The 17,345-nt window shown below is 38.9% G+C and overlaps 1 protein-coding gene across 1 annotated transcript in view; it reads left to right on the forward strand.

The window, feature by feature from the left end:
* Nucleotides 1-16,640, forward strand: part of LOC126162208 (uncharacterized) — a 77,383-nt gene extending 60,743 nt beyond the window's left edge. The window contains exons 3-4 of the mRNA XM_049918552.1: nt 4,316-4,404; nt 16,445-16,640. Coding sequence (XP_049774509.1) covers nt 4,316-4,404; nt 16,445-16,487 — 132 coding nt within the window. The 3' untranslated portion in view covers nt 16,488-16,640. The remainder of the gene's footprint in view (nt 1-4,315; nt 4,405-16,444) is intronic.
* Nucleotides 16,641-17,345: the final 705 nt, after the last annotated feature.

The raw sequence follows: 17,345 nt of genomic DNA on the forward strand, positions 1-17,345 counted from the left end.
CAATAAGTTTAGTGTCAAACTCCATGCTTCACCGAACACTGGCATCTTTCCAGGGAAATACCAATATTTTCAATCATAAGGATTTGAATAAGTACTCACATGTTATGTCGAGCACAGACACTAGACACTATACATTGACCATTACAACCTTTTTATGCTTGACCTTACCGAGTTTTGAAGCATAATGAACATATTAAGCAAATATTATACAGCAGCAGAGCCTACAACAGTGTCACTTGAAAGGGTACAGCCTATTGATAAGCTATCATCTCAGAACCACTGTCCCCTGTCATCACATGAGATGAGCGAAGTCAACGAGCTGCCCATTTCAGCGACGCCTACACCACCACCACACTGAGAACTCCTGATGACATCTTTCCAGGACATGCCTCAGGAACCACAACTGCAGCTGGCAGCTTATATGGGAGGGGGGGGGGGGGGGGGGGTGGAAGACAGGCCCTATGTGGGAGCAGAAGTCCAATGATTGGTTCAAGTGTAGTGTGGCTCAGTGGATCGCTGTTCAACTGTTCAAGCCAAGTGGCATGTTTCTATTAGTTTCTGGTACCATTAGCATTCACTCATGTTCTGTGCACACATTAATATTGTGTAAATGTCTGCAAGCTGTGAAACAAATTTTGTTCTTATACAACATTCCAAACACACGTTATTTATTGTGGTTAACATAAACACAGAGCCATAATTTGTAGGCAGTGGTCACCAGCAGGTGTTTTGATTATGGACAACCACTAGAGGCTTATCTCCAGTTTTTTGTCTCTGTGGTTGAATGTCCAAATAACATCACAATGGTGCACACCAATTCGTTGCACAATTTCTTGTGCTTGTAAAGATATAACTGTTGGGAAATTATATAAATAATTTGTTCCTTTTTATTTTGTTTTATTCATCATATTTAGTAATAAATGTCAGTACATTCAAATAATACATCTATCTGGGCATAAATGTTTCAATGCACTTGTGTATGTATATCTACATTATAAGAGAGCATGTTTTTGACTACTGAAACTGAATGATTGAGTGGCAGAGTGATAAGGAGAACAATGACTGTACATGACATTGTGATTGGTGTGATGGTTTTTGTGTGTAAATACACTGATGAAATACTTAAATTAATATGTGCCCCATATTGAAATGATGTGCAGAAAGTATCAATAATGTTGATTGAACTCAGCACCATGGTTTTATTCGTGGATGAAGTAAGATAGTTTTTGTGTGTGTAATTGATGCAAATTGGTGGGCCACTGGTGAAAAAATGCATGTATTCTGTATCAGCTCAGCACAGTTTGAGGACTGTTCTTTGATGTGAATAAGCCTTGAACTGTGTAGTCTTGATCATTAAACTGAAACTATTCTATGGGTGCCACAGTTTAGGTCAGTGTATAGTTGGAAATACTCCATAAATACATCACTGCCACATATTTCAAACTGTGCACACTCTGGAACTGTAGCCCCATATCAAGCTCAAGACAACAGCTGTGACAGTGCAGAAGTCTACTCATTACCTGCAACAGATAAATAACAGATCTGGACTCTGGAGACATTATATTCAATGCAGAATCATCAAATACCAACATCACATGTCATCATCAGCACAGTATCTTGTAATTCTGTAACAGGATGAGTTGGAACCAAAGTAAAGATTTTTTGAAAAAGACTGCTGCATAAATCATGCTCTCAGTTGCAAAATTAATGTAGTTCATTCACACGTGGGTCAGCACTTGGTCAGATGGTCTTTTACATTATTTAAATTTAGGTCAACCATTCTGACTATGTTATTTACTGACAAACCTTTTGGTCATAAACTGACAATGCACATGTAGTACTTTACATTCTATACACAAGTGGCTGTACATAGCAATTTCCTGTAGTTAAATGAGAATTGAGAAAGAGGTTTCCTATTCTGAAAAATTACAATGAAAGTGATAATGATGACACAAAACCTATTTTGAGCCATTTAAAATCACCCCTCTGTAGCTGAACAAGGAAAAATATTACTACACTAAAGAGCCAAAGAAACTGGTATAGGCAAATTCAAATACAGAGATATGTAAACAAGCAGAATATGGGGCTGGGGTCGGCAACACCTATATAAGACAACAAGTGTCTGCTGCAGTTGTTGGATCAGTTACTTTTGCTACAATGGCAGGTTATCAAGATGTGAGTGAGTTTGAATGTGTTGTTATAGTCAGTGCACGAGCAATGGGACACAGCATCTCTGAGGTAGCGATAAAGTGGGGATTTTCCCATACAACCATGAACATCGGGAATCTGGTAAAACATCAGATCTCCAGCATTGCTGTAGCTGGAAAAAGATCCTCACCAACAGGGCCAACGACAACTGAAGAGAATCGTTCAGTGTGACAAAAATGCAATACTTCCGCAAATTGCTGCAGATTTCAGTGCCAGGGCATCAACCAGTGTCAGTGTGCAAATCATTCAACAAAACATAATCGATATGGGCTTTCAGAGCCAATGGCTTACTCTTGTACCCTTGATGACTGCATGACCCAAAGCTTTACACCTTTCCTGGGCCTATCAACACTGACATTGGACTGTTGATGGCTGGAAACATGTTGCCTGGTCGGAAGAGTCTTGTTTCAAATTGTATTGAGCAGATGGATGTGTACAGGTATGGAGACAACCTCATGAATCCATGGATCCTGCATGTCAGCAGTCGACTGTTCAAGCTGTTGGAGGCTCTGGAGTGACATGGGACCCCTGATATGTCTAGGTACAACTCTGACAGGTGACACATACTTAAGCATGCTGTTTGATCACCTGCATCCATTCATGTCCATTATGAATTTTGAAAGGCTTGGACAATTCCAGCAGGACTATGCAACACCCTCCATGTCCAGAATTGCTACAGAGTGGCTCCAGGAACACTCTTCTGAGTTGAAACACTTCCACTAGCCACCAAACTTTCCAGACATGAACATTACTGTGCATATGTGGGATGCCTTGCAACGTGCTGTTCAGAAGAGATCTCCGCCCCCTCACATTCTTACTGATTTACGGACAGCCCTACAGGATTCATGGTGTCAGCTCCCTCCAGCACTACTTCAGACATTAGTCGAGTCCATGCCATGTCGTGTTGCAGCAGTTCTGCGTGCTTGCGGGGCCCCTACACGATATGAGGCATGTGTACCATTTTCTTTGGCTCTTCAGTGTGAATTATCAGTTCCACAGCTAACGATTATCATGATACACTGTACATATATAGAACACACATTTTGTAGATAAGTGGTAACATGTCAAATCTCATTTGCACTTGAATATGAATTTATAATTAGGCTTGGTTTAGGTTTTAAATTCATTACTGTACAAAAATTTACTTTCATAGAAAATTCCAGAAAAATTGACATGGCATAAGTTCATGTAATTTGCTTCTATAATTTGTTTACCATAGAAATGATAGATGTATAATATTCAGTACTAAATAAATAATCACTGTTAGTATTAGCATGAAAATCAATTTTGTAACTGAAAGAAAATATTTTTTGAAATATTATATAGCAAAACATATTTGACTATGATTTAAAGTATATGAACAGAACGTCCAATTTGTTTTAGAACACTTTTCATACTTCAAGTAATGGGAAAGTATAATGTTTAATTTTAGTTTACTGTGCTATATGTATGTAAGTTTGAGCAGTTTCAAATAACATATTACATAACAGAAAAAAATTCCACAAATAAAAAGAGTCTGCTTTTCCAGTTATACTATTAAACTGCTGTTAAGATAGCTCTGTGTACTACTTTTTCTTCTTCTCTTCTACCATCTTCTTCTTCTTCTTCTTCTTCTTCTTCTTCTTCTTCTTCTTCTGCTCCTCCTCCTCCTCCTCCTCCTTCTTCATTTATTCCAGCTGGAAAAATACCATGTTGTTCTCACTCTCATTTTCCTTGAGGTCTAAAGTTGCCTAATAAATTTGTTATTGATATTACTCTTTTCTGTCCTTGTAAATTCTAGTTTTAATCTTAGTTTTTTCCTTCATGATCCCAGAGTTTTTTCAGTTCCTTATTTAGTGTGAGGATATTTTCCCAACTGATCCCCATTTCTTGTAGGTCTCTCTCTATCGTGTAATACTGGACTCACTCATCCTCTTATCCAGAAAGTAAAAAACAATTTTCTTTTTTTCATTTATTTGATCAACATGTTTACAAAAGAGACCTCCCTAGGTCTATCACTTTCTTCTATTTAGTTGTGTTTATAAATAATACAACAATGTCACATACCATATTCATTATAGTTTATTATTCATTCACTGGCTACATTAAGTTTTGTTAAAAATTTCAGGTTCGTTACCAACCAGAAAAAACTGATACTGTTGAGTGTCCTCCATATAAAGCATTGCAGGTAAAGGTTCCAACAGAAAAACCTGACGAGTAAGTATCTTGTTTAAGCAGAAGCTATAAAGTTGTATGAAATACAGTGAAAAGCTGTAGTCATAGCAATATACAGACTACCTACTGGGGATACAGACATATTCATTAATCAATTAGAAACACTGCTTAACGTTCTTTTCACTGAGAAAGCCGCTGTAGTTGTCTGTGGGGATTTCAACATAAATCTTATGAATGAAAGTAGGCTAAAAAATCAGTTCCTAAATCTATTATGTAGTTTCAATCTGTTTCTGCACATACACGAACCCACAAGAATAACATATAATACAAACAGTCTTATAGATAATATATTTTCAAATGTCTAAAGGTTTTCTTAATTACTGTTACCAGTCACAAACTTTGTTAACTATTGTATTATTTATTTATTTTGCTACATGTTTCTAGGGAGTACCTTATCTTCAGGCTAAATGGCATTACAAAAATAATTTCACGATAAGATTATACTGATGTTACATAGTCTTTTCATAAGTGCTGTGGTTAGATGAGGTATTCCCTCGAAACATGTAGCAAAATAAATAAATAATACAATAGTTAACAATGTTTGTGACTGGTAGCAGTAATTTAAAAAACCTTTACATGTTTCTTGAGACAGTCACAGTCGAAAAATAGTCAAAATGACTTCAAATTATTTTAAAATGTACAATCCACAGAAGTAGAAGTAACAAATACTGATTTGGGATTATCAGACCATAATGCTCCTGTCCTCAAAATGCCTTCGTGCCACTGCAAGAAAAAAATGTACTTCATGTATTAAAGAAAAATTTCCACTGAAAACTGTGTAGAATTTACGAATATCCTAACTAGCGAGTCCTGGGCAGAAGTGCAGTCCCTAACAAATACGATGCATATAACACTTTTTCTTCAATTTTCATGGGATATTTCTAAATGTGCTTTCCAAAGAAGCTGTCAAGAATCACATCACATCACAATACAAAGCAAAGTTCTTGGATCACAGCTGGATCAAAAACTTCTTGTGGCACTCTAAAGAGACTAAATTCAAAATTGAAGACCTCTACAGTTCCACATTTATAGAATATATTAAGAATTACAAGAGGGTATATCAAAAAGTAATAGCGAAGGCAAAATTTATGAGTAATGACAACTTAATAAGATAGTCTGATAACAAATCAAAAGCCATATGGGGTACTGTGAAGACTGAAACAGGAAAGAGATGCAAAGACAGGGATATCATTCTCAAAAACACAGAAAATGTTGATATTAAAAAACAAGATCTGCCAAATTACATCAACAATTATTTCATAAATGCAACAACTTCATTAAGCTCAAAATTTACAACCCAAGAAAAACAGAATTTCCAAAAGCTGCTTGTAGCATGAGAACAGATCCAACAGATGATCATGAAGTGTTTAAAGTAATAAAAAGCTTGAAACCTAAAATGTGAGCAGGATTGGATGAGGTGCCTGTTTATATCATAATAATGACAGGTGCACAAATCGCAAGGCCGTTGGCATACATAGCCAACTTATCTTTTAGTGAAGGAGTGTTTCCAGAAAGAATGAAAATGTCAGAATTGAAGCCATTATTCAAAAACAGCAACAAGCATAAGGTAGAAAACTAGTGGCCAATATCCCTCCTTCCGGGATTTTCCAAAATAATAGAAAAATTAATGGATGACAGAATCAACAAATATCTAAATAACTGTAAGTTACTATATAGAAATCAGCATGGCTTCCAGGCAGGTAAAAATTCAGAGACAGCATTAACGTGCTACACTGAACAAATAATCAAAATCTAGAAAAAGACAATAGCACAGTAGGAATAGATTTAGATGTCTACAAAGTATTTGACACGGTCACTCATGGCATTCTTTTAGAAAAACTGGAAGCATTAGGTATTCATGGGACAGAGAAAAAGTGGTTTGAATCATACCTACAAAATACAACACAGAATGTAGGACTGATGTCAGATTACTCCAACCACAACATAAATTTAGTATCAGATGCAAAAAAAGTGGAAATAGGAGTGCCACAAGGCAGTATTCTAGTTCCCTTGTTGTTCCTTGTCTACATAAATGACATTCATACCTCAGATGGAGCAGCAAAGGCCATACTATTCGTAGATGATGCTAGTGTGATAATAGGTGCACCAAAGCAAATGCTGCAAACAACTACTGATCAAGTAATAAAGAATGTCCACACTTGGTTCAACCAGTTGACGTTAAATGCAAATAAAACAAATTATATGCAGTTTGGAAAAATATGTCAAAGTGTAAATATTAATCTGTTGTTGAGTGACAAGGCCATAGACAGAGTGGTATCAGCAAAATTGCTGGGGATTCATGTAGATGAAACTCTTCATTTTTAATGAAACTTGTGCAGAAACTTAACTCAGCCTGTTTTGCTCTTAGAATTATCACAAATGTTTGTACTGCAGAGGGTGCCAGGGTGGCATATCTTGGCTATTTTCAGTCTCTTTGCAACATACGGAATAATATTTTGGGGTTCCACTACTTGCCATCTAAAACAAATCTTTCTATTACAGAAGAGGGCTACCCAAATAACAACACACAGTCATCCATGGACACAATTCAAATCCTTACTCAACAGGCTTAAAGTTCTAACAGTACCATGTTTTATATGTTAGGACCCACCTTGCAGATTTTCAGACAAATGCTGTCTTGCATAACTACAATACCCGAAATAGCACCGCACTTGGTACTCAGCGAACAGGAAGAACACGCACACAAAGCCATGTGAGCCATATTGGTACAAAACTCTACAAGATATTGCCAGCCAACATCAGAAAGTTAGAAGATGAAAACAGATTTAAAGTAGAATTTAAAACATTTGTACTTGAACAGTGTTTTTACTTGGTAAATGACTGTTTAGGCCAATAAATAATTCTGATAATGTTTATATTATAGCCAAACTGATAACACTGTCTTTCTTCCACTAAAGTTTCTGTTAATTTTGTGTATCTGGTAGACAGCTGTTGAGTGTGGTAAAACTCTTTACTGAGTTATTGTAGTGAATATAGGGGCTTCCTGTTTAGGAAAGACAAAAGTTATGCCTTAGGGCAAACAGACTATGCAGCTACAATACTGTTAGTATATATGTATAAAAAGTTGTATTACTGTGTTTTGTATGATCAAGTATTATTCTTTGCACTTTTTTTGTACAACTTTGTATGTATTATTCTTTGTACTACTTGACATAAAATTTTTTATGTTCCTTTTCCATAAATTGTTTCCCTAAATTTACATGTACTTTTTGACAACATCCAAACAATATTTTTTACATGTACTTTTTGACAACATCCAAACAATATTTACTGTCTATCAATGGATAAATAAATACATAAATAAAACAAAATGAAATAAAATAAAGAACTTATCAAGGGAATAAAATGGATTTTCAATTAAGATTATTCTTAGTTTGTCTTTTGATTTGCTGTTATAAAAGGCTGTGAGCCTTTTTGGTTGGGCACTGGCTAACTTCAGCCCAGCATGAAGTGCATTTTTTTTCATACAATGCTGTTCTGTGGGTATTTACATGGTATCTGAATTTTTATCTTGTATTACGCTGGTGTAGGTCACAGTTAAAGCTTGGCTTTGTTGTTTTCACAAGAATACTATTTCTGCTGTATATACATCTATACTGGTTAGCACTCCTAATTTTGGAAACAGATTCCAACATCATTCTCTAATTTTAGCGCCACAAACAGTTCTGATAGCTTTTATCTGTGCTGTTAAAATATGTTTAGGTTGGTTTGTGTCATTGCACCCCATATTTCTACTGCATAGTTTAAATTTGGCGAGAATAAAGAATGATAATCAGTTTTTAGTATGCACATATCCTTGTAATATTTGCTAATCATGTGTAGTGCAAACATGTTTTCAGAAAGCTTATGGACTTAGGAATCTATAAGTGTTTGCACATCCCACTTGAGGTTGTCCTGTGTTGTGATTCCCGAGAATCTTGTCCATTTTCCCTTTTGTGCAGTGGATAATTTCATACCAAATTCTATTTCTTTCCTGTTGTTAAATTCTATTATTGCAGCCTTTGAAGCAGTTACATTTAGCTAGCTTTAATTGAAATACTTCAATATTTCATTGTTAACACACTATCATAGGTTTTATGCTTGCATAGTTTATGTATCATGACCATGGAATGTCTTTATGGTGGGTGTTATAACACAGAGAACACCATGTATTTTCACTACGTAGTTTTCTATTGGCACACAATAAATCAAAACACAAAGAAATAGATTTCGACAATCACGGTAACAGTCATGACGAATGTCTAACACCAACTAGTCAACAACCAAAGTAAGTAAAATGAAGTACAAAAAAGCAAAGATATTAATATTTTCTGGCAGTTCTGCCACAGAGCAAGGGGTGGACGCACGGCGTCTTCTCTAAACATCACATAGTTACAACAACTGAGGTGTGGGTGAATGAAAACCGGAGGGGTAGCATGCAATCGAGGTTGCGGAAAACGTAACTTGGTGATATGCTGTCGAACCTGTCGTACCAACTCGGGAAGTTGATCCTCGGGAAGTAGAGGAGGATCACCAAGAAAATCCGCCGAAAGTGTGAGGTTTTCTCCGTATACCATCTCAGCAACTGACGCTTTAAGGTCTTCTTTGAAAACCGTGCTCAACCCTAAAAGGACCCAGGGGAGTGCCTCAGTCCAAGAGGAAGAATGACACATGAGAGTGACCTTCAGCGTACGGTGCCATTGTTCTATTAGGCCATTAGATTGTGGGTGATAGGCTGCAGTTCTGAATTTGTTGATACCACACAGTTGACAGAGGCGATTAAAGAGATTAGATTCAAATTGTCTCCCCTGGTCTGTGGTAAGTGAAGTAGGGCAACCAAAACGAGAAAGCCAATGGTATACAAAAGCGTTAGCTACAGTGTCGGCCGTAATGTCCGCGATGGGGATAGCCTTGGCCCAACGTGTGGTACGATCTATCATGGTCAATAAGTAATGGAAATTGTTAGATATTGGTAACGGACTGACAATGTCCAAGTGGACATGACGGAATCTACCTGAGGGCACAGTAAATTTGCCTAATGGGGGCTTAGTATGTTTGTGTATTTCGGCTCTCTGGCAAGGTATGCATGCTCTCGCCCACCGATTACAATCTCTTTTTACATTAGGCCAAACGTATCTCTCTGTAATGAGGCGCGTAGTCGCGTGAATGGTCGGGTGAGCGAGATTGTGGATTGTGTCGAAAAAGTCTTTCCTAAGAGCTTTAGGGACTATAGGACGAGGATGACCTGTTTTAATGTCACAATACAAAGAGCAATCATCATTAGGGAAGGGAAGTAGAGCAATTTGTAAGGAAGTATCAGAGTCAGAGAGAAGGTGCTGTATTTCTGGGTCGGATAGCTGGAGCTCGTGTAAGCAGTGAGGATCAATAGCTGTCTTCAGGGTGGACAGGCATGACAGGTAGTCTGCTGCAACACTGTCATTACCCCTGATATATTGTAATACTAAATCCATATGGCGGAACATTCTGGGTAGTACATCTAATGCTGGTTTGCGGAGAGCCTCGACAAGGGGCTTGTGATCTGTGTAAACTGTCACAAGTCGGGCTTCAGTATCTGTACGAAAGTACTTTACGGCCTCATAAATGGCGTAAAGTTCACGATCAAATACGGACCACTTTCTTTGCGTTTTGGTGAGCTTTTTTGAGAAGAATCGCAGGGGTGTAGTACCTGTTGGTAGGGTCTGTTGCAAAACTGCGCCAATGGCATTATCGCTAGCGTCTGTGGTTATTGTCAGGGGGGCGTCAGGGTGAGGCTGAGACAGGGTAATAGCATTCACTAAGGCGTACTTAAGTGAGTCAAAGGCTCGCTGCATGGTCTGATCCCATTCTGTGTGTCTGTCGCCTGTGGTATTCTTTCCCTTTAAGGCCTCAGTGAGAGGGGCTTGAAGAGATGCCGCATGTGGAATGTGGAGTCTAAAAAAATTTACCATTCCGAGGTATCTACGTAACTCTTTATAGGTTTGAGGGAGGGGAAGGTCAAGTATTTGTTGTACTCTATCTGAGGTGGGACGAATGCCCTCATTATTGACCGAATGTCCCAGGAAAATAACCTATGGCTTCTCCAGTTGGGATTTGTCATGATTAATCTCAACTCCATGTCATGCCAATCTATCAAAAACCTGTTGGAGGTGTTGTTTGTGTTCCTCTGCAGTTGTGGAGAAAATAAAAATGTCGTCTAGGTAGGCATAGCAAAAATTAAGGCCATGTAGAATGGTGTCAATGAATCTTTGCCAGGTCTGAGTGGCATTCTTCAATCCATAAGGCATAAACAAATATTCATAGAGTCCAAATGGGGTGATGATAGCGGTTTTGGGGATATCTTCTGGGTGCATCGGAATCTGATGGTATGCCTTTTCGCAGTCTAACACAGAGAAAAAGTTGGCACCGAACATGGATTGTGAAAAGTTGTGGAGGTGTGGGACAGGGTAGTTATCAAGTATTGTTCTGGCGTTCAAACACCTATAGTCTCCACAGAGTCGAAAGGAATTGTCCTTTTTGGGAATGACATGTATTGGGGAAGACCACGCACTGTCCGAGGGGTGGACTATACCCAAGCGTAAAAGTTCATTAATACATTCTTTGGCAGCGGTAAGTATTTTTGCATTGAGGCAACGGGGGCGAGAACAGACAGGCGGTCCCTCAGTTGTGTTAAGCCGGTGACAGACGCCTGTAGTAATGGCCTTGATTTTGCAAATAGGTGTGGCTAAAATACGTGGAGGGATGCAAGAAGGCGCGACATTATCATCGGTGCGCAGTAAGTATGAAAGGGAGCTAACCTCAAACACGTTATCATTGAACGGTAGTTCAGTGAAAGCTGCAGTGTTGTCTGCGGAGCTGCGCTGTGCAACAACCGGCAGGGTTCCATTGACTATGGTGTCACTGCACGAAGGAATTGTTGCGCGTGCATGTGCGGCGGCGTCTGTAACAGCTGTCGCCTCTGTGTTTTGATGAGAGGCGGACGGTGAAGCGCAGGGTGGAGGGTTGCTGGGCGGGTTGCCGTCTTCGCTGTCTGGGTTGTGGCAGGCGCTGCTGTGGCTGCGTATAAACAGCGGTGCAGTATTCAGGTCACGTGTAGTTTCGTGCGTGTTATTACTTTTAATCTTGATCTCCTCTCTAAACCCACGCAGTTCATCAGTCAGGGCATCACAACGTTGAAGTAGCCTTGCATTGTCTTCAGACAGTTGGTCGATTTTGAGGCGTTGCCTAACTAAGTTCACTACGGCAGCTTTGACCTCCTCAGATAGGATAGAAACTGTCTCTTTGTCTTGTTGACAGTACGTATTCGAGCTGCATTCTGTCGGCGTGGATGGGGAAAATCTCACCGAAAATTTTTGTTTAAAATCCACTGAGCAGAGGGCAGGTGTAATTAAGTCAAAGAAAAGTTATGAGCCGTTAAGAAGTCCAATCCTAATACTGGCTCGTCGATTTCTACTACCGAAAATGTCCATCCATAATTATGTGTATCATCGAAGTAAATGCGAAGTTGCGTTACACCATGAACCTTTAATGAGGAATTGTTGGCTACTCTGATTTGGTGGAGCAAATGCTTGATTGTAGAAGTAACCATTGAACGTGGAATGATGCTCACATCGGCACCAGTGTCCACTAAAAACCATTTCTGAGAAGCAATATCCTGGATATACAAACGTCCGAGAGAATAATTCGGAAGTACTAGCCTGTGATCTGTTAGGCGACTTGACGTCACAGTGCGGACCGGTGTGCCTATAGCGGCCCACCGTGCATGTTTGGGTGCATCGCAGAAGGTGAGCGGCAATTCCTGGCTGTATTACTGTAAACGGAGTGATACCAACAGAGAGGGTAAACTTGCTGATTCTGTGTTGTTACCAAGTGAAGGACGTCACTTGAAGCTGTGGTATGGGATGGTGAAGGATGGTGTGGAATCTGGTGCTCAGCCAGTGTACTCTGTCTGCCACACGTAGATAACTTTCTTCTGTTGATTATCTTATATGCGGTGTCGGCGAGCAATAATTTCGCTTGTAGAGGTTCCTGGTCGTGTGATAGGAGCTGCAGTTGGATAGCTTGTGGTAGCTTTGCAACCTAGAAAGAAAGTAAAGCTTCATCTGGCATAGTTTTGCTATCGAAGACTGCCCTGATATGTCGCCACAGTTGTGAAGGAGTCGAGTCTTTGAGATGTACATCACGCAGTATGTATAAAACAGACTCTTGCGTAGTTCTAGCTCGATATTCGCAGATCTGTTGTTTTGCCAGTGCATAACGATTTGTGGGGGCTGCCGACAGCACTAAGTCCTGTACCCACTCAGCGTGGTCTTCTATAGCATTAATAAACACAATAAATTTAGCACTGTCTGAATCAATGTTTAGGGTGGTGAATATAGCCTCTGCCAAAATAAACCACGTATGCGGATTGTCCATCGTGAACCTTGGTAATTTAGGAATTTTCTCACTCTTGTGTTGTGGATGTAACAGATTTGATAGCACAGCGGATGGGAGTGTTTATGAAGCTGTCACTCGCGGCGGCTGGTTTAAACACGGTTGGTGTGGCAGGTGCAGCCGGGGCTGTGAAAACAATCGGGGCGGGACGACTGTCAAACCGGTAATTGTTGTCACTGAAATTTGTACCCATCTGTTTTTGTAGCGAGAATGTGCCCAAAACCGATTTATCAGCAATATATGGGGAGCTCCAAATGATCTGTGGGCTCGAAAAGTCTGTGAGGTTCATAGTGTTGGGGCATTGTTGCACACTACATGTCACAGGAGGTTGTAAATATGACGCACTGTGAGTCACAAATTTAGGCACAGCACTCATGATTGGTTTGTTATAGACGAACGTAGAAAAAGATTTCATAGCAGGTGAAATCACTGATGATGTTGAACGAGTCCACAACGGCATTGTTGACGACGGAGAAAACTCCACGGCGTTGTACTTATCTTCCAATTTTATCCCAGTTGTTGGTGGCATTGTGCGTAGGAAACCGTGGAAAGGCAGTGTAGAGGCACCATTAGTATCATGTTGTAGTCCGAAAGGAGCAGAAGGTGAGCGATGTGGAGATGTCGAAGTAAACGGCCACATTGTCGAATCGGATGTATGTTGCGCGTCGGAGGTCACCAGTATGGCGGGTGTTATACTTATAACACAGAGAACACCATTTACTTTCACTACGTAGTATTTTATTGGCACACGATAAATCAAAACACATGAAATAGGTTTCGACAATCACGGTAACAGTCATGACGAACGTCTAACACCAACTAGTCAACAACCAAAGTAAGTAAAACGAAGTACAAAAAAGCAAAGATATTAATATTTTCTGGCAGTTCTGCCACATCTTTTTAGAGTTAAGAGAATTGTACTTTATAGATATAACTTAAGTCACAAAAGGAAGGGGCTCCAACACAGAACCTTGAGATACTCCACATCTGACGCCAGTAATTCTGGACTTAGAAGACCAACAGTTTGTTTTAAGCAACATAAATTGTTTCCTGTTGCTCATGATTGATTGTATTAGCTCACAGCCAGTTCCTCAAATACGCAGCTTCCACAGCTTGTGAAGTAATATGGTGGTGTTGACACAATCAAAAGCTTTTTCTAGATCAAGGAACATTTCGCTAACTCCTTGTTCTCTATGGCAATCATTATTTCTCATCAGTGATAAGATCTGCTAATGTCATAAAAATTATTTATTTCTAAAAAGGGGCATGCCTTCCTTTTAGTGGATTTTATCAGTTATTTTGCCTATCCACCCTTTTTAATGTGTTGATAGAGTCTCTATCATAGCCTGCTGATTTTGTATTCTTTAGTGTCCATATTATGTATTTTATTTCGTTGCTGTTAGTTGGCACCAAGTATATGATTTATTTAGCTGAAATGCTTTCATAATTATATTGAAGGTTGTTAAAATGGTCGTTGATTTATTTTCAAACAGAAGAAAAGTACTCATTAAAAAAATTTGCAATCTGATATTGGCATTTCATGATACTCTCCTTATAGTTGATTGTAGGATCACTAGCTGATCTGTCCTTACAATATCTTATGCTATTTATAATTTTAAAACAGTTATGCCCTTGTTAGTCGATTTCCTTAATGCTGTGGCTAGTATTTACTGTTACTTTCTAATAGCAGATCTTTGAAATAGTCATGATAGTTCTTAAATTTTACCCTTAGTCTGCTATTTTTGTTATTCTTCAGCACTGCACATATTAAAAGTCTAGGTTTCTCTCTTGCTGCTTTCACTTCATGATTTACCCAGTTATTTTTTTTATATTTCTTACGGTCATTTACTGGCAAGGTCACTTCTAGCTGTGAGACATTAAAGCAATGATAAAAGTCCAATGTAAACTCACTGAAAGTAACGTAGGTTTTTGATACCATTGTAAACTTTTTAGCATACGGTTGAGATCTTCAACATTGTCATCATGGTGCAACATTACCTACGGTTAGTGGTAACTAGTGCTGCTGGCGATCGAACAGAGGGTCAGTGCACAACCTGTTAAACGTTTCATCTGCACAAGGGTTTCATTACACATGATTGCATTATGCCCTTACAGAAGTGCTAAGTTGCCCTAAGGGATCAGTCAGTGAAATACTTATATGTAAAACAAGAGTAAATTATGTAATAAATGAAATCAGAAATTAAGGCTATGATCCCTTGGGGTATTAAAGCTTATTTAGTGTATGTTTGCATTATACTGTTGCTTTATTCATAGAAAATGGCTTTGCTATGAATAATGGTTCTACACATACTATACACAATGGTCCAATAGGAATCTGAAATAGTTCTAGCAGAGTAGTTGGAGGCAAATAAACAGTTCACTACATCAGCCACTGAAGGTACACTATGTTTACAGTTCAAATTCTCAGCTCGCAAACTGATAAACCTCAGACTAGTTTCAGAATAATGCTATAGGCCTGTTACTACTGCAGAACTCGAACATATATAGCCTCCACCCAACCCAGCACAGCTCCCACCACTAAAAGACCTCGATATCTACTTGCATCTATTATCCTGAGTTTTGTCATGCGACGCACTACTCTAGTCAAATTAATATCCATATACCTGACTGTCATTAGTTTACAAATACTTTTCATAATATGCAAATACTTCAACGAAATACATTACACAGTTCTGTACACAATTATTCATATCACATACTACTATACATTCTTATTACAATTATGAACTGGAATAGCAGTCACTCATCAAAACAACTACTCCTTCAGGCCTGTTTCACATTTTGTTATTCAAATTCCTCTACAATTATTAATACTTAAACTTATTATCATATAAACATAGGAATTAAATAACAGTATAAAGTACCCATGCAGAGGCTAATAGCTTTATGTACGAGGGCTGTTCAGAAAGTAAGCTCCGATTGATCGCGAAATGGGAACCACAGTGAAAATTAGAAATGTTTTATTTTTAACAGTTAGCTACACCATCCAGCTACTTCTCTACGTAGTTGCCGTTCTGACTAAGACATTTGTCGTAGCGTTGTACCAACTTTCCAATACCCTCATCATAAAAGACAGCCGCCAGTGCTTTCCGCCAATTCTCTACGCTGGCCTACAGCTCGTTTTCTGTGCCAAAATGTTGCATTCATAGCCAGCGGTTCATGTGAGCAGAAATGAAACGCAGGGGGAGTCAATTACGGGCTGTATTGTGGGTAGTCAAACATTTCCAATTGAAAACGATGCAGGAGCATCTTCATTGCCCCTTCAGAATGCGGCTGAGAATATTGCCTTGTAGAAGAAACTGCACGACAGTTATGTAATGTTGGCTGTATAGCTTCAGGCGAAATTTCTCACCAGGTCCTCGTACTTGGCGGGAGACATTATTCTCTAGACAACTTTACGCGATCACTGTGAGCTCAGAAATGAGAGGAGTGACGTGATGCTATCTAGGGTCATACTAGAGACACTGCCCAACACATCTGTGCAAAGCTTTATCGGATTATCATAGTCGTTTTCATTTCGCGATCAATCGGAGCTTACTTTCTGAACAGCCCTCGTATAACTATGTTTTAGGTACACAGTTTCATCTGTTATGCCACATACCCCCTCTTCATGAAGACATTACCTCAGTAATGGCTGCATGAAGTAGCACCAAGACTGCCACATCCATACTACTACTATTGCTGCTACTGCTACTACTACTACTACTACTACTACTATATAAATAATAACAAATGTGAATTCAAATAAAACTGTGCCAAAACATGAATAGGAACTTCATGTGTTAAACAGTTTGGCTTTGAAATAAGAGATATGTAACTAATTATGCATATAAACTGTAAGTGATGTGTACATTCTAAACATTTTTGTAAATTTCAATAATAATTGGTCTCTCTGTGGGTATCAATCAAATCAAATTAAAGAGGATTAATCGCCTGTCTCCAATTCCCCATGTCACTGCACTTCACATTTACTGATTATGCCCTCACTGCAGTCTTCCAGTCACTTCCACAGCATGGACCTCCTTCTTGAGTCCCAGTTCCGTCTGTGCTTCAGCAGACCACTTCTCTCACATTGTAGTATAGCCGCCAGTGCATTGTACTCCTCGTCAGCCAAGCCATATCCTGATATATGTCAAAGAAATAACCAAAATCAATAGTTGCCTGTAACTTGTGACCCCTTGGCTTCCCAGCAGTCAGGCTACTCACACCCTCCCTGGTTTACCATGTGTCCACTGCATCAGCTCACAAGTGAGCACAGAACAGGCACACAGATGAATTTCAAACAATGCAGATTCATGCTGAATCAATCTCACAATTGAATTACAACCATAGACTTCATAAACCAAAACATTTTACTTAAACATACAAATTATATGCTGTTTTGCCCAGCGAACACACTGTAAGTCCCAGCTCATTCAATATATTTTCTTATTTCAATCATCACTATTAAAAAATTAATAATAATTTATACA

Source organism: Schistocerca cancellata, chromosome 2, assembly GCF_023864275.1.
Source record: "Schistocerca cancellata isolate TAMUIC-IGC-003103 chromosome 2, iqSchCanc2.1, whole genome shotgun sequence".
NCBI lineage: Eukaryota > Metazoa > Arthropoda > Insecta > Orthoptera > Acrididae > Schistocerca > Schistocerca cancellata.